Below are 18,438 nucleotides of genomic sequence, written 5' to 3'. Positions count from 1 at the left end.
TAAACCATACAATTTTGAAATAGCAGACAGTCTAGAAACCACCACAGTTAATCAACCTCTACTGAATAATCAACAACCATCACTCTGGGCTACAAAGAAAATATTTCTTGCCTGTAAAAACCAGGCATGACCCTTTTGAAAATTAAACCCTGCTTTCTTCAAAATTGTGAAATAGAATCCACATTTCTGCAACACTTCCTCAGGAGACTTTTGAAAGGATTTCTTAGAAGTGAGGGAATTATCTACAACTCCCCAAATGCTATCTAACCAATCCACTGGAAATTCCACTCAACTAGCCTTGACTTTGGACTTTTAAACTGTATCTTAAAAACAAAAACTTTCAAGATGAAATTCCTTTCTTGTTTTGTGTTTTGGTCATTATTAATTGAATAATCTCCTTATCAGTTTTGATTCTATATCTCCCAGTATATTTGTAAGTAGATATTTCTGTGGGAAGATCCTTGCTACATATATATGGAATTAACTCGATTTCTGGCTTTACTTCACGCAGCATTACTATGTTCCTTGTAAAGTCAGAGACTACAAAATGAGGGGAAATACAACCTCACTCTTAATGAGTAAAAGGGGAAAAACTAAATAACTAACTGCTTAGGGGCAAGGAGTGAATTTTAAATCCATGTCCAAAGGGCATTATTTTGTACTTCTGGATTACAACTCCAGTGATATTACCTCCCTGCTGGCTTGTACTACAGTGATATTGCACACATTTGTTTTCATCAATGGAAATTATTACTAACGTTACTAGGAGTGCAGACTGTTATAAAAATAAAATCACATGGGATTGGGGGTGGGCTGGCTAGATGGATACAAAACTGGCTTAGTCATAGCAGTCTCCATTTTTGTTTCAGCAGTAGGAGGAGCAGGAGCGTCGACCAGGTCGCTGCCGAGAAGGTGAGTCACTGTTTTAAAAACTTACCTCATGAATAGATGGAGTGTACGCTAAGCAGGAGCGGACACGGGACTGCTGAGTAAGTGAGTTAATATGTTTGTGTGTTACCCGAAACACGACTCGGGTAGTGTCTCCCACCCGTCCTCCTCCTCTAACCAAAAAAAAGGCTCTGTGCGACAGAAGGTAACTAGTTTATTTTTTATTCTTTATTTTTCAACAGTCTCTTTGGGAATTTAGAATAATGGGAATGGAGGTCAGGGCAGTTGAATGTTCCTCCTGCAGAATGTCGGAGGTAAGGGTCACCACAAGTGTCCCTGCTGGCTACATCTGCGGGAAGTGCACCCAACTCCAGCTCCTTGAAAACCGCGTTAGGGAACTGGAGCTGGAGCTGGATGAACTTCAGATCATTCGGGAGGCAGAGGGGGTTATTGAGAGGAGTACAGGGAGGTAGTCACTCCTCAGGTACAAGAAAAGGGGACGGAAAGGAACCAGCAGGCAGTGCAGGGATCCCCTGTGGCCATTCCCCTCAACAATAAGTATACCGTTTTGGATACTGCTGGGGTGGACAACTTACCAGGGGAAAGCAATGGGGCACAGGTCTCTGGCACAGAGTCTGCCCCTGCTGCTCAGAAGGGAAGGGGGAAGAGGAGCAGAGCATTAGTCATTGGGGACTCCATAGTTAGGGGGACAGATAGGAGGTTCTGTGGGGACGAGAGAGATTCACGGTTGATGTTGCCTCCCAGGTGCCAGGGTGCGTGATGTCTCTGATCGTGTTTTTGGGATCCTTAAGGGGGAGGGGGAGCAGCTCCAAGTTGTGGTCCACATTAGCACCAACGACATAGGGAGGAAGAGAGATGGGGATTTAAGGCAGAAATTCAGGGAGCTAGGATGGAAGCTTAGAGCTAGGATGAACGGAGTTGTTGTCTCTGGTTTAATAAAATGTGAGGCTGGATGAACACAGAAGGCCAAGCAGCATCTCAGGAGCACAAAAGCTGACGTTTCGGGCCTAGACCCTTCATCAGAGAGGGGGATGGGGAGAGGGAACTGGAATAAATAGGGAGAGAGGGGGAGGCGGACCGAAGATGGAGAGTAAAGAAGATAGGTGGAGAGAGTGTAGGTGGGGAGGTAGGGAGGGGATAGGTCAGTCCAGGGAAGACGGACAGATCAAGGAGGTGGGATGAGGTTAGTAGGTAGCTGGGGGTGCGGCTTGGGGTGGGAGGAAGGGATGGGTGAGAGGAAGAACCAGTTAGGGAGGCAGAGACAGGTTGGACTGGTTTTGGGATGCAGTGGGTGGGGGGGAAGAGCTGGACTGGTTGGTCTTCCCCCCCACCCACTGCATCCCAAAACCAGTCCAACCTGTCTCTGCCTCCCTAACCGGTTCTTCCTCTCACCCATCCCTTCCTCCCACCCCAAGCCGCACCCCCAGCTACCTACTAACCTCATCCCACCTCCTTGACCTGTCCGTCTTCCCTGGACTGACCTATCCCCTCCCTACCTCCCCACCTACATTTTCTCCACCTATCTTCTTTACTCTCCATCTTCGGTCCGCCTCCCCCTCTCTCCCTATTTATTCCAGTTCCCTCTCCCCATCCCCCTCTCTGATGAAGTGTCTAGGCCCGAAACGTCAGCTTTTGTGCTCTTGAGATGCTGCTTGGCCTGCTGTGTTCATCCAGCCTCACATTTTATTATCTTGGAATTCTCCAGCATCTGCAGTTCCCATTATCTCTGTTGTCTCTGGTTTGTTGCCTGTCCCACGTGCTAGTGAGGTGAGGAATAGGGAGAGAGAGGAGTTGAACACATGGCTACAGGGATGGTGCAGGAGGGAGAGTTTTGGCTTCTTGGATAATTGGGGCTCTTTTAGGGGTAGGTAGGACCTCTAAAAGCAGGATGGTCTTCACCTGAACCAGAGGAGTACCAATATCCTGGGGGTGAAATTTGCTAAGGCTATTTGGGTGGGTTTAAACTAATTCAGCAGGGGGATGGGCACCAAAATTGTAGTTCGAGTATAGAAAAGGTTGAGAGTAGGGAGGTCCGAAATACAGTTTCAGGGACGCAAGATGGCACCGGCAAGCTAGAAGTTGGTTTGAAGTGTGTCTACTACAATGCCAGGAACATCCGGAATAAGGTGGGTGAACTTGCAGCATGGGTTGGTATCTGGGACTTCGATGTTGTGGCCATTTTGGAGGCATGGATAGAACAGGGACAGGAATGGTTATTGCAGGTTCCGGGATTTAGATGTTTCAGTAAGAACAGAGTAGATAGTAAAAGAGGCGGAGGTGTGGCATTGTTCGTCAAGGACAGTATTACAGTTGCTGAAAGGATGTTTGGGGACTCGTCAACTGAGGTAGTATGAGCTGAGGTTAGAAACAGGAAAGGAGCGGTCACCCTGTTGGGAGTTTTCTATAGGCCTCCGAATAGTTCCAGACATGTGGAGGAAAGGATAGCAAAGATGATTCTCGATTGGAGTGAGAGAGACAGGGTAGTTGTCATGGGGGACTTCAATTTTCCAAATATTGACTGGGAACACTATAGTTCGAGTACTATAGATGGGTCAGTTTTTGTCCAGTGTGTGCAGGAGGGCTTCCTGACACAGTAATGTAGACAGGCCAACAAGGGGCGAAGCCACATTAGATTTGGTACTGGGTAATGAGCCCGGTCAGGTGTTAGATTTGGAAGTAGGTGAGCACTTTGGTGATAGTGATCACAATTCTGTTATGTTTACTTTAGTGATGGAAAGGGATAGGTGTATACCACTGGGCAAGAGTTATAGCTGGGGGAAAGGCAATTACAATGAGATTAGGCAAGATTTAGGAAGCAGAGGATGGGGAAGGAAACTGCAGGGGATGTGCACATTAGAAATGTGGAGCTTATTCAAGGAAAGGCTCCTGTGTGTCCAAGATAAGTATGTACATCTCAGGCAGGGAGGAAGCTGTAGAGCACAGGAGCCGTGGTTTACGAAGGAAGTGGAATCTCTGGTCAAGAGGAAGAAAAAGGCTTATGTTACGATGAGATATAAAGGCTCATTTAGGGCACTTGAGGGCTACGCGGTAGCCAGGAATAACCTAAAGAGAGAGCTCAGAAGAGCCAGGAGGAGACATGAGAAGTTGTTGGCGGATAGGATCAGGGTAAACCCTAAGGCTTTCGAGAGGTATCAAGGAATAAAAGAATGACGAGAGTAAGATTAGGCCCAATCAAGGATAGTAGTGGGAAGTTGTGTGTGGAGTCAAAGGAGATAGGGGAAGCACTAAATTAATATTTTTCGACAGTATTCACGCTAGAAAACAACAATGTTGTCAAGGAGAATACTGAGATACAGGCTACTAGACTAGGTGGGATTGAGGTTCACAAGGAAGAGGTGTTAGAAATCCTACAGAGTGTGAAAATAGGTAAGTCCCCTGGGCCGGATGTGATTTATCCTCAGATCCTCTGGGAAGCCAGGGAGGAGATTGCCGAGCCTTTGGCATTGATCTTTAACTCGTCATTGTTGACAGGAATCGTGCCAGAAGACCGGAGGATAGCAAATGTGGTTCTCCTGTTCAAGAAGGGGAGTAGAGACAGCCCTGGTAGCTATAGACCAGTGAGCCTGACTTCAGTTGTTGGTAAAGTGTTGGAAAAGGTTATAAGAGATACGATTTATAATCATCTAGAAAAGAATAATTTGATTAGGGATAATCAACACGGTTTTGTGAAGGGTAGGTCGTGCCTCACAAACCTTATTGAGTTCTTTGAGAAGGTGACCAAACAGGTAGATGAGAGTAAACCAGTTGATGTGGTGTGTATGGATTTCAGCAAGGCATTCGATAAGGTTCCCCACAGTAGGCTATTGTACAAAATGTTGAGGAATGGGATTGTGGGAGATATAGCAGTTTGGATCAGAAATTGGCTTGCTGAAAGAAGACAGAGGGTGGTAGTTGATGGGAAATGTTCATCCTGGAGACCAGTTACTAGTGGTGTACCGCAAGGGTCGGTGTTGGGGCCACTGCTGTTTGTCATTTTTATAAATGACCTGGATGAGGGCGTAGAAGGATGGGTTAGTAAATTTGCAGGTGGCACTAAGGTCGGTGGAGTTGTGGATAGTGACGAAGGATGTTGTGGGTTACTGAGAGACATAGTTAAGCTGCAGAGCTGTGCTGAGAGGTGGCAAATGGAGTTTAATGCAGACAAGTGTGAGGTGATGCACTTTGGTAGGAGTAACCGGAAGGCAAAGTACTGGGTTAATGGTAAGATTCTTAGTAGTGTAGATGAGCAGAGAAATCTCAGTGTCCATGTACACAGATCCTTGAAAGTTGCCACCCAGGTTGACAGGGCTGTTAAGAAGGCATACAGTGTTTTAGCTTTTATTAATAGAGGGATTGACTTCCGGAACCATGAGGTTATGCTGCAGCTGTACAAAACTCTGGTGCGGCCACACTTGGAGTATTGCGTACATTTCTGGTCACCGCATTATAAGTAGGATGTGGAAGCTTTGGAAAGGGTGCAGAGGAGATTTACTCGGATGTTGCCTGGTATGGAGGGAAGGTCTTACGAGGAAAGGCTGAGGGACTTGAGGCTGTTTTCGTTAGACAGAAGAAGGTTGAGAGCTGATTTAATTGAAACATATAAAATAATCAGAGCATTAGATAGGGTGGATAGGGAGAGCCTTTTTCCTCGGATGGTGACGGCGAGCATGAGGGGGCATAGTTTTAAATTGAGGGGTGAAAGATATAGGACAGATGTCAGAGGTAATTTCTTTACTCAGAGTAGTAAGGGTATGGGATGCTTTGCCTGCAACGGTAGTAGATTCGCCAACTTTGGGTGCATTTAAGTCGTCATTGGACAAGCATATGGACGTACATGGAATAGTGTAGGTTAGATGGGCTTGAGATCGGTATGACAGGTCAGCACAACATCGAGGGCCGAACGGCCTGTACTGTGCTGTAATGTTCTATGTTCTATGTAAGTCAGAGGGTAGCAGTGGAAGGTATTTTTTCAGAATGGAGGCTGGTAACTAGTTGTGCTCCACAGGGATCAGTCTTCGGGCCTCTGTTGTTTGTAATATATGATCTGGAGGAAAATATGGATGGTCTGATTCGTAAGTTTGCAGATGACACAATGATTGGTAGATTTGTTGATAGTGTCAATTGTGAAAGGATACAACAGGATATAGATAGATTGGCGAATTGGGCACAGAAATGGCAGATGGAGTTTAATCCAGACAAATGTGAGGTGGTACATTTTGGAGGATCAAATTTAGGTGTAAGTTGTATTGTTAATGGCAGAGCCCTTAGGAACATTAACATCTGGGTGTGCAAGTCTCCAGTTCCCTGTAGGTGGCAACACAGGTGGCCAAGGTGATTTAGAACGCACATAGCATGCTTGCTTTCATTGGCCGGGGCATGGAGTGCAAGAGCTGGCAAAACTAATTGCAGCTATAAAAAACCTGCATTTACAGTATTGTGTGCAGTTTTGGTCACCACACTACCCAAAGGACATGGAAACTTTGGAGAGAGTGTGGAGACAGTTTCGCTAGGATGTTGCCCAGTCTTGAGGTCATTTGCTATGAGGAAAGGTTAAAAAAACTAGTGATAATGGGAACTGCAGATGCTGGAGAATCCAAGACAATAAAATGTGAGGCTGGATGAACGCAGCAGGCCCAGCAGCATCTCCCCACCTATACTCTTCTCTCCACCTATCTTCTTTTCTCTCCATCTTCGGTCCGCCTCCCCCTCTCTCCCTATTTATTCCAGTTCCCTCTCCCCATCCCCCTCTCTGATGAAGGGTCTAGGCCCGAAACGTCAGCTTTTGTGCTCCTGAGATGCTGCTGGGCCTGCTGTGTTCATCCAGCCTCACTTTTTATTGTCTCAAAAAAAACTAGGATTGTTTTCACTGGAAAGACGGTGACTGAGAGAAGACCTGATACAGGTCTACAAACTTTTACAGGCATAGATAGGGTGGAGAGTCATAGACATTTTCGCACGGTTGAAGTTTCAATTACAAGGAGGCATAGGTTCAAGAAGAGAGTGGCAAAGTTTGAGGGAGATGAGTGGGGTAAGTTTTTCACACAGAATGGTAGGAGCCTGGAATACACTACTAGAGGAAGTGGTGGAAGCAGGCACGTTGGCCATACTTAAGAGGCATCCGGATGGTTACATAAATAGGGAGGGAATAGAGGGATACTGTCCAAATAAGGGCAGAATGTTTGATTTTGGTTTAATCAGGGCATGATGATCAGCACAGGCTTGGAGGGCTGAAGGGCCTGTTCCTGCGTCATACTTCTCTTTAGTTCAATTTTCCAATCCATTCAAAGCGATAGATCATGAAAACCTTTGGGTGTAAACCTAGATGCACTCCAAAGCTGCTCCATTCCCACCAGACACATTAAATTAAAACAACCTGTGACATCAACACTTCAATGGGCTTCTGCACACTGGATACGCACAAGAGGCCATCTTGTTCTGAGATTTACTCCTCCAGAAAAGAATCACAGTTTATCATAGATTATTTCTAAATTAGTTACAGTGTCTTTGGCTGAGGTCATTGTGAGGTTATGCACACAGACAGGAGTTCCAGCATCTCAGCATGATATGGCTATTGGATGAGGTGGTGCTATATTTTCCTAAGAAGCTGATACTGTCAACATTATTCTATTTGGTGGAAGATGGCGCATAAAGAGTTAGAAAATAATTCAAAGATACCCATTGATCTTCTCTTTTCTGTTCTGGCTGATGTTTGACAGTTTTCTGTGTTCTCAAACAATGTTTCAAAAGTTCCTGCGGAAAGAACAATCCATTTAGTTTCAGATTTCCAACCTAGTCCGAAATCAGTCGTTAAAATTAAGAATGGAATCTTTGTATATCCTCATTTGACAATTACCATCAAGCAAGTGCACCAATCTGGTTCAATGAGCAGTTGAAAGGCCAGCACCAGATAAACATTATAATTAAGTGCAAACCTGGTGAAGACACTACTCAGCCTAATTCGGAAAGATAGTGGAATGTGATCATCTACATTATGGGAATTGAATACTAAAGTAGGCTGGATATGTTCCAGTTAAAGAGGGTTCCAGTTAGTCTATATCTGGAGCACTGTGCAGAGTACTGGTCACCTTATTTAATGCAATGCATTGAAGAGAGTTCAGAGAAACTTTACTACACTAGAACCTGAAATGGGTGACCTGTCTTTTGAGGGTGGGTTTTAAAGGCTGTGATTGATCCTCCTTAGTTTAGGAGAGGGATAAGTGACTTGAGGGTGGTGAGAAGGAGGCTGCCTGAGATACTTCATGTATGCCTAGATTCTCTGCACAACTGCACACTGCCTTCAAAGTGGCTGCGGAGGTGTAGAGACTTTCATACATGGACTTCTGAAATGCATCTTTGCAAACAAAGAGATGCAGTGTTTTCTTTTGATCAGACTTTGTCCCGAGTAGAGCGCTTTGTGTAGGCTACAGGCTGCTTCCTGCGATACACACTGAGACAAACATTGACTGCACCTGGAGGACAACCAACTTGGTGAAAGACGCTCTTTAATTTACCTGAAACTTGTTGGTCTTCCAGAGTAAGGAGTTGACCTCAACTGAGTGTTGCGGGCTGGCATATTCCAAGATCTTGGACTACAGGCTGAGAGACCCACTAAAGCTTGGGGCAGCTACTACCAAGGTACAGTAGGGAAAGATCACCATGTAAGGTCTTTTGGTGGTCTTTCTGCTGAAGTTAATTGGGGGTTTGTTTAGTTATTGGGTCCTCATGGTGCCTCAAATCTACGTAAATATAGGCATGTATAGGTCAGAAATGCCTTGGGTTTGTCTGGTCTATGTGTGAAAAACTGTATAGAATTAAACTGCTTCAGCAACTATGTATGCGCATAAAGATTTTGTTATGAATAAAGTATATTTCTGAATTTTTTTTAGAAAGTAACTTGATTGAAATGAGAGATCCTGAGGGAGACTCTCACCTCTCCTCTGGAATTCAGCTGTTTAGTCCTTGTTTGAGCCAAGGTTGTAATGAAGTCAGGAACTGAGTCACCCTGGGGTTGATTGTTGGTCGTGTGACCATTTATCTCTGTCTATCACTTGCTACTTATGCTGCTCAACATGCGATACCAGGCCCGAAACGTCAGCCTTCCTGCTCCTCTGATGCTGCTTGGCCTGTTGTGTTCATCCAGCTCCACACCTTGTTACCTCAGCATGCAATTAGCCCTGTTTTGTAGCTTCACCAGTGGATACCTCATTTTTAGGTATGCCTATGCTGCTCCCACCGATGCATTCCTGAACTGTCCTGATCCCCTGGCTTGATGGTAATTCTTAAGTGGGAGATATACCAGGCCATGAGATTACAGATTGTGTTGGAGTGTAATTTTGCTGTTGGTGGCCCATTGCATTTCACAGATGCCCAGTTTTGAGCTGCTAAATCTATTTGAAGTCTATCTGATTTAGCATGTTACACAATATGATGGAGATTATGAGAGATAATGGGAACTGCAGATGCTGGAGAATCCAAGATAATAAAATGTGAGGCTGGATGAACACAGCAGGCCCAGCAGCATCTCAGGAGCACAAAAGGGTGAAGGGTCTAGGCCCGAAACGTCAGCTTTTGTGCTCCTGAGATGCTGCTTGGCCTGCTGTGTTCATCCAGCCTCACATTTTATTATCTTATGGAGATTATGCTCACTGTGAAGGCAGATGTTCATTTCCACAAGGGCTGTGCACTTACTAACACCAATGTAGTTGACAGATTAGTAAGAATGAAGTCAAGTATGCTTTTCCCTCTCGTTATTTCCCTCACCACCTGCCACAGTCCTGGTCTACCATCTGTGTCCTTTAGGATTCGAACAACTCAATTTTTCATTCCGCTGCCAAGCCAGTCCTGGCAGTCGACATTAAAATGCCCCAACCAGAGCACGCTTTGCCGCCTTGTCAGTGTTTCCTCTAAGGGTTGTTCAACATGGAAGAATGCTGATTTATCAGCCGAAGGAAGGCAGTATGTGATAATTAGCAGGACATTTCTGACCCAAAATTGAGTTACTTAACCATCCCACTGGCATCCATCAGATTCTATTTCCACCTCATCCAGTCAGATGATACCAACTGATACATATTCCACTCCCCTCCCTTGTCCACCTTCCACAGGTGGTGTTGTCCCTCCAGGACTCTCTGGTCCACTCTTCTTTCATTCTCAACACACCCCCACAGCCCAACAGCACCTTCCACTGTAACTAGCGAAGGTGCAACACCTCCTCATTTACCTCCTCAGTATCCAAGGGCTGAAGCAATATTTCACCTGCACTTGCTAGAATCTAGTCTGCTGCATTCACTGCTCACAATGTGTTCTCCTCTACATTGGGGAAACGAAGCATAGACTGGGTGAATGCTTCGCAGAATATCTACGTTCTGTTCGCAATAAAGACCCTGAGACCCCTGTTGCCTGCTACGATAACACACCACCCTGTTCCCTGACCAACATCTGTCTCTGGCTTTCTGTAGTTTCCCAGTGAAGCCCAATACAAACTGGAGGAGCAACACCTCATTTTCTGCTTGGGAACCCTGCAAACCTCCGGACTCAATATCGAGTTCAATTATTTTAGGGCCTAAACTCTCCCATGTCCCAGCCGCCACCCAACACACCGGGCCTTAACAGAGAACATAGAACATAGAACATTACAGCACAGTACAGGCCCTTCGGCCCTCGATGTTGTGCCGACCTGTCATACAGATCTCAAGCCCATCTAACCTACACTATTCCATGTACGTCCATATGATTATCCAATGATGACTTAAATGTACCTAAAGTTGGCGAATCTACTACCATTGCAGGCAAAGCGTTCCATTCCCTTACTACTCTCTGAGTAAAGAAACTACCTCTGACATCTGTCCTATATCTTTCACCCCTCAATTTAAAGCTATGCCCCCTCATGCTCACCGGCACCATCCTAGGAAAAAGGCTCTCCCTATCCACCCTATCTAATGCTCTGATTATTTTATATGTTTCAATTAAGTCAGCTCTCAACCTTCTTCTCTCTAATGAAAACCGCCTCAAGTCCCTCAGCCTTTCCTCGTAAGACCTTCCCTCCATACCAGGCAACATCCGAGTAAATCTCTTCTGCACCCTTTCCAAAGCTTCCACATCCTTCTTATAATGCGATGACCAGAACTGTACACAATACTCCAAGTGCGGCCGCACCAGAGTTTTGTACAGCTTCACCATAACCTCTTGGTTCTGGAACTCAATCCCTCTATTAATAAAAGCTAAAACACTGTATGCCTTCTTAACAGCCCTGTCAACCTGGGTGGCAACTTTCAAGGATCTGCATACATGGACACCGAGATCTCTCTGCTCATCTACACTACTAAGAATCTTACCATTAGCCCTGTACTTTGCCTTCCGGTTACTCCTACCAAAGTGCATCACCTCACACTTGTCTGCATTAAACTCCATTTGCCACCTCTCAGCCCAGTTCTGCAGCTTATCTATGTCTCTCTGCAACCTACAGCATCCTTCGTCGCTATTCACAACTCCACCAACCTTAGTGTCATCTGCAAATTTACTAACCCATCCTTCTACGCCCTCATCCAGGTCACTTATAAAAATGACAAACAGCAGTGGACCTAACACCGCCCTTGTGGTACACCACTAGTAACTGGTCTCCAGGATGAACATTTCCCATCAACTACCACCCTCTGTCTTCTTTCAGCAAGCCAATTTCTGATCCAACCTGCTATATCTCCCACAATCCCATTCCTCCGCATTTTGTACAATAGCCTACTGTGGGGAACCTTATCGAACGCCTTGCTGAAATCCATATACACCACATAACCGGTTTACACTCATCTACCTGTTTGGTCACTTTCTCAAAGAACTCAATAAGGTTTGTGAGGCACAACCTACCCTTCACAAAACCATGCTGACTACCCCTAATCAATTTATTCTTTTCTAGATTATTATAAATCCTCTCTCTTATAACCTCTTCCAACACTTTACCAACAACTGAGGTAAGGCTCACTGGTCTATAATTACCAGGGTTGTCTCTACTCCCCTTCTTGAACAGGGGAACCACATTTGCTATCCTCCAGTCATCTGGCACTATTCCTGTAGACAATGGTGAGTTAAAGATCAATGCCAAAGGCTCCGCAATCTCCTCCCTGGCTTCTCAGAGGATCCGAGGATAAATCCCATCCGGCCCAGGGGACTTATCTATCTTCACCTTCTGAAGGATTTCTAATACCTCTTCCTTCTGAACCTCAATCCCACCTAGTCTAGGAGCCTGTATCTCAGTATTCTCCTCAACAACATTGTCATTTTCTAGAATGAATACTGTTGAAAAATATTCATTTAGCGCTTCCTCTATCTCATCTGACTCCACACACACAACTTCCCACTACTATCCTTGATTGGGCTTAATCTTACTCTTGTCATTCTTTTATTCCTTGATACCTATAGAAAGCCTTAGGGTTTACCCTGATCCTATCCGCCAACAACTTCTCATGTCTCCTCCTGGCTCTTCTGAGCTCTCTTTAGGTCTTTCCCGGCTAACTTGTAGCCCTCAAGTGCCCTAACTGAGCCTTGTTACCACATAGCCTGCCATTACACACCCCCCATTGTTAGTCACTCACAGTCCCCATTAACAACTATTCACACACCCAGCCAGATTGTTATCAACTCCTTTGTCTGTCCAACTGTTATTGTCTCTCTTTAGGCTCTATCCTATCATTTACTCCCTACCCAACTCCCCCCACCCCCTAATTTTCTGCATGTAAACTGATGTTTTCATAGCTGCCAAAGCAGGTAAAAAGCAGATATAACATTTGATGGGATACATCAGACATGTCTGCTGCAGAGCTCAAAACCCCAAGTATTCAAAGGTTGCAGTGCATGGGATGTTCCAAAAGTGAACTATATGTGCCTGTTCGGCTACCTACACTCACCCCTTTCCATACGAAAATAGCCTGAGAGTTTACCATTGAGAGCCTGGAAGATCCTTGACACATAGAACATAGAACATAGAACATTACTGCACAGTACAGGCCATTCGGCCCTCGATGTTGTGCCAACACCTGCAGTATCTTGATTTTAATTGCTCCATCATTGTTGCTGCTTCACTACTTCAGCTGCCTGGGCCCTAAACTCTCTTTGTTTTGTTCACTCATGCGATATGCATGTCATTGGCTAGGTCAGCAATTATTGCCCATCCCTAGTTGCCCTTGAGAAGTTGGTGATTAGTTGCTTTCTTGAACCACTGCTGTCCATGCACTGTAGGTAGATGCATAATACCATCAGGGAGGGAATTCCAGGATCTTGACTCATATTTCCAAATCAGGATGGTAAGAGGTTTGAAAGGGAACTTGCGGGTGGTGGTGTTCGGCAGTATCTGTTGCTCTTGTCCTTCTAGATGGCAGTGGGTCATGTGTTTGGACTGTGCTGTCTAAGGTTCTTGGGTAAATTTCTGCAGTGCAACTTGTAATTTGTACACACTGCTGTGACTGTGTGTTGGAGGTAAAAGGACTGAATGTGATGCCAGTCAAGCAGGCTCTTCGTCCTGGATGGTTTTGAGCTGCTTGAATGTTGTTGGACCTGCACCCATCCAGGCAACTGGAGAGTATTCAATTACACTCATGACGTGTGCCTTACTGATGGTGAACAGGCTTTGGGAAATCAGGATGTCAGTTAGTTGCTGTGATATTCTTTGCCCTGACCTGGTCTTGTAGCCATTGTGTATATATGGCAAGGATCCAATGATGATTGTCTTGTATTGGAGATGGTCATAGCCTGACATTTGTGTGGCACAAATGTTACTTGTCACTTATCAGCCCAAACTGGATGTTGTACAGAACTTGTAGTATTTGAACATGGATAACTTCAGTATCTCAGGAGTCGTGAGTGGTGCCGAACTTTGTGTAATATTTGGACAGCATCCCTACTCCCAACCTTGTGACTCAGGAAAGGTCATGGATGACTCCCTTGAAAACATTTGGGTCGATGACACCACCCTAAGGAACTCCTACAGAGATGTTCTGGAGATGAGATGACCGACCGCAACCATTTTCTCATGTTCCACGTATGACTCCAACTAACAGACCACTGGAGGAGGCCAAGATAGATCATCCTTTTGGCACTTTGGGCTGAAGATTTCTGCATATGTTTCAGCCTTACCTTTTGGACTGATGTATCGCGTTCCATCAACTTGGAGGATGGGGATATCTGTGCAGCCTCCAGATACTCGTTGACTCCAGTTTTGTTCAGGTTCCTTGATGGCACACTCAGTCAAATGTGGACATCATTTCAAGGACAGTAACTCTCGGTCACCTCTGGAATTCAGCTATTTTGCCTATGTTTGAACCAAGGCTGGAATGAGGTCAACAGTTAATTGGCCCTGATGAAACCCAAACTGGGCCTCACTGAGGAGGTTATTGCTGAGCAGGTGCTCTTAGATAGCATTGCTGATGACACACTCCATCACATTACTGATGATGAAGAGTAGACTGATGGGGTGGTAATTGGTTGGGTCACATTTTTCCTGCTTTGTGTGTACAGGGTATACTTGGACAATTTTCCACTGTCAGGGATGCCAGTAGTTTAGCTGTACTGAAAGAGTATAGCTAGTGGAGCGGTAATTTCTGGAGCACAAGTCTTCCGTACTATTGCCGGAACACTGTCAGGGCCCATGGTCTTTGCAATATCCAGCGCCTCCAATCATTTCTTGACCATCACATGGAATGCATTGAATTGGCTCAAGGCTGGCATTTATGATGCCAGGGGCCACTGGAGGATGCTGAGATTGATCAACCTCATGGCATTTCTGGCTGAAGACTGATGTAAATGTTTCAGCATTGTCTTTTGCACTGATATATTGCACCCCTCCATTGTAGAGAATGGGGATATTTGTGGAGCCTCATCTTCCAGTGAGTTGTTCACCACCATTCATGACTGGTTGAGGCAGGACTGTAGAATGTAGACCTGATCCATTCGTTGTGGGATCACTTAGTTATATCTGTTAGCTGTTTATGCTGTCGTGTGCAAGTAGTCCTGTTTGATGGCTTCACCAGTTTGACACCTCATTTTTAGATATGCCTTGTGCTGCTCCTGGCATTTACCCCTGTACTCTCCATTGAACCAGGGTTGACCCCCTAGTTTTATGGTAATGGCTGAGTTGGGGGATGGTATGCCAGGTCATAAGGTTGCAGATTGAGATGGAGGACAATTCTACTGCTGTTGATGGCTCACAACACCTCATTAATGTTCAATGATGTTCTATTAATGTTCTGAGGAAGGGTCACCGGTCCTGAAGTGTTAACTGTTTTGTCCTTCACAGATGCTGCCAGACCTGCTGAGCTTTTCCAAAAACTTTGTGTTTGTTCCTGACTTACAGCGTCCACAGTTCTTTTGGTTTTTATTAATGTTCAAAGTTGAGTTGCAAGATCTATTCAAAGTCTGTCCATTTTAGCACAATGACATTGCCACACAACATGATGGAGATCATTCACAGTTTGAAGACGGGACTTTGTCTCTGCAAGGGCTGTGCAATGGTCACTCTTATCAATACTCTCATGGACAGACATATCTGCAGCCAACAGATTGGTAAGGATGAGGTCAAGTATCTTCTCCCCTCTTGTTAGTTTCCTCACCACCTGCTGCAGACCTAGTCTAGCAACTATGTCCTTTAGAACCTGACCAGCTCGATCAGTAGTGCTGCTGCCAAGCCATTCTTGGTAGTGGACAGTACATTTTGCAGCCTTGCCACCCCAAGTTATTCCTTCCAAGTGTTGTTCAACATGGAGGAGTACTGATTCTCTGGCTCAGCTGGTGAATCAAAGAATCATAGAAACACTATAGTGTGGAAGCATGGCCATTCAGCCCATCGAGTTCATACCAATCCTCTAAACAGCATCCTACCTAGACCCGCCCCTCTACCTAATCCCTGTAACCATGCATTTCCCATGGCTTATCCACCCAGCCTACACATCCCTGGAAGCAATGGGCAATTTATCATGGCCAATCCACCTAAACTGCACATCTTTGGACTGTGTGAGGAACTCAGAGCACCAGCAGAAAACCCATGCAAACACAGAGAGAATGTGCAAACTCTACACAGACAGTCACCCAAGACTGGAACTGAACCCACATCGTTGCTACTGTGAGGCAGCAGTGCTAACCACTGAACCATCATCCCTCACTCTGAGGGTACGTAGTAATCAGCAGGAGGTCTCCTTGCTCATGGTTAACCTGAAGCCATTAAACCTCATGGGGTCCACTGTCAATGTTGAGCACTCCCAGGGCAACTCCCTCCTGACTGTATACCATTGTGCCATCAGTCCGTGGGGTCTATCCTGCTGGTGGAACAGGACGTATCCAGGGATGATGATGATGGTTTCTGGGATATTGTCTGTATGGGCAGATTCTGAGGGTGTGACTATGTCACGCTGCTGCTTGACTAGTCTGGTGACAGCTCTCCCAATTTTGGCACTAACCCCCAGAGGTTAGTAAGAAGGGCTATTTCTCCTGTTGTGTTTTGCGGTGCCCAGGTCAATGCTGGTTGGCCGTCTGGTTTCATTTTTAGTTGAGGCTGATGCAACTGAATGGCTTGCTAGGTCATTTCAGAGGGCAGTTGAGGGTCAACCAGATTGTTATGGCCTTGAAGTCACATGGTGCCAGACCAGGTGAGGATGGCAGATTTCCTTTTCTGAAGGACATTAATGAGTCAGATGGGGGTTTTCTTCTGAAAATCATCAATGGTTTCATGGTCATCAGTAGATTCTTAATTCCAAATATTTTTTACTGATTCCAAATTCCACCTTCTGCCTTTGTGGGATTCGAACACAAGTTTCCAGAACATTAGCTGAGTTTCTAGATTAATAGTTACGCGATAGTGCCATGCTTGAAGATTCTTCATTTTCATCCTCTTTGATGTTCCTTAAAACCAACACCATCAAGTGGGCAGTTTTCCAGCCTCACCTCACCTCTGCAGCAAGCAGTCAGTTCACAGATCAAAAAGAAGCAGCTCACAACCAAAGTGCACTATGGGTGGGTCATATTACCTAATTACGGGTCTTCTACTCTTCGTTTGGAAGGAAGTCCCAGTTGAAGGGAGTTGATGGCCAAGCTGATTGGATGGCAGTTCCATCAGTGGCCCCCAGCAGTGCCAGAATATTGGTGCTTTTGGAAGAGCTATCCTATACTGTTGGAAGAAACTCGCAAAGGACCATAGCTACCTTGTGAAAGGATATCCCAGGGTTTCAGGGTGGTCAGAGCTCTTACAGGATAGGAAGTGGGAGAAAGAGGAACAGTGGGTCAAGTTTTGTGGGGCACACAGAATATTGGAGTTACATATTCCTACAAGAACACCCCCAACATAAGCTACCTCCCTTCGTTCCTGCCATTGTTCAGGTAGACCTTTAAAAATGGTCTGCCCACTCCCATCAACTGTCCATTCCAGTCATTTCTGACAATATTAACTGATTCCTAGTTATTTATTTATAAATATGGACCAGTTTCAGTGCTGACCCTCCGTCAGTGTCACGTGAACCACATGGTGGGTTGGAAAGTAGTGGGCATGGCGCTCACTTATCTGCACAACCTTATGCTGAAACTGCCAAGAGACGCATTGTAATATCCAGCCCAGAGAGTTGTAGACTGAGAAGCTCCTTCCGGATGTGAGTTTGCTCGCTGAGATGGAAGATTAGTTTTCAGATGTTTCGTCACCATTCTAGGTAACATCATCAGTGAGCCTCCGACGAAGCACTGGTGTTATGTCCCGCTTTCTATTTATCTGGTTAGGTTTCCTTGGGTTGGTGATGTCATTTCCTGTTCTTTTTCTCAGGGGGTGGTAGATTGATTTGGAGCCAATGTGTTTGTTGATGGAGTTCCGGTTGGAGTGCCATGTTTCTAGGAATTCTCGTGCGTGTCTCTGTTTGGCTTGTCCTAGGATGGATGTGTTGTCCCAATCCAAAGTGGTGTCCTTCCTTATCTGTATGTAAGGATACGAGTGATAGAGGGTCATGTCGTTTTGTGGCTAGTTGATGTTCATGTATCCTGGTGGCTAGCTTTCTGCCTGTTTGTCCAATGTAGTGTTTGTCACAGTTCTTGCAAGGTATTTTGTAGATGACGTTTGTTGTCTGTATAGAGTCTTTTAAGTTCATTAGCTGCTGTTTTAGTGTGTTGGTGGGTTTGTGGGCTACCCTGATGCCAAGAGGTCCGAGTAGTCTGGCAGTCATTTCGGAAATGTCTTTGATGTAGGGGAGAGTGGTTATGGCTTCTGAGCCCGTTTTGTCTCCCTTTGAGAAATCCTGAGAAGCTCCCTTTGTGAAAACACTTGCATGGTAGGTGATGACAAACTCATCACAACCACCATCAAGAAAGCTCACTATGTTGTGTATCAATCATCTTGTTAAGAGCTCACTGGCAAAATTCTGCAAACTACTCAGCTACTCGCAAATTGCCAGTGAATCACAGGTGTGCAGCTTTTGTGTCCTAAAGACCAAGCGTCCAGCCAGGATTTGTGCTCATATCGTTAATTATCCCAAGCCTCTGTATTACTTGTCTAGTACTAAAACACCAAGCTAC

The 18,438-nt window shown here is 45.3% G+C and overlaps 1 protein-coding gene across 2 annotated transcripts in view; it reads right to left on the bottom strand.

Annotated features, from left to right (window-relative positions):
* The window catches only part of LOC125464461 (integrin alpha-E-like), a 245,847-nt gene that overhangs the window by 30,926 nt on the left and 196,483 nt on the right, over positions 1 to 18,438 (bottom strand). For both annotated transcript variants that reach the window (XM_059655494.1, XM_059655493.1), the window contains one exon: positions 7,585 to 7,659. In XM_059655494.1, coding sequence (XP_059511477.1) covers positions 7,585 to 7,659 — 75 coding nt within the window. The remainder of the gene's footprint in view (positions 1 to 7,584; positions 7,660 to 18,438) is intronic.

The sequence above is a fragment of the Stegostoma tigrinum genome, chromosome 27 (genome assembly GCF_030684315.1).
Source record: "Stegostoma tigrinum isolate sSteTig4 chromosome 27, sSteTig4.hap1, whole genome shotgun sequence".
Taxonomy (NCBI): Eukaryota; Metazoa; Chordata; class Chondrichthyes; order Orectolobiformes; family Stegostomatidae; genus Stegostoma; species Stegostoma tigrinum.
The sequence above is the reverse complement of the archived record's forward strand: the minus strand, read 5'-3'. Positions and strand labels throughout refer to the sequence as shown.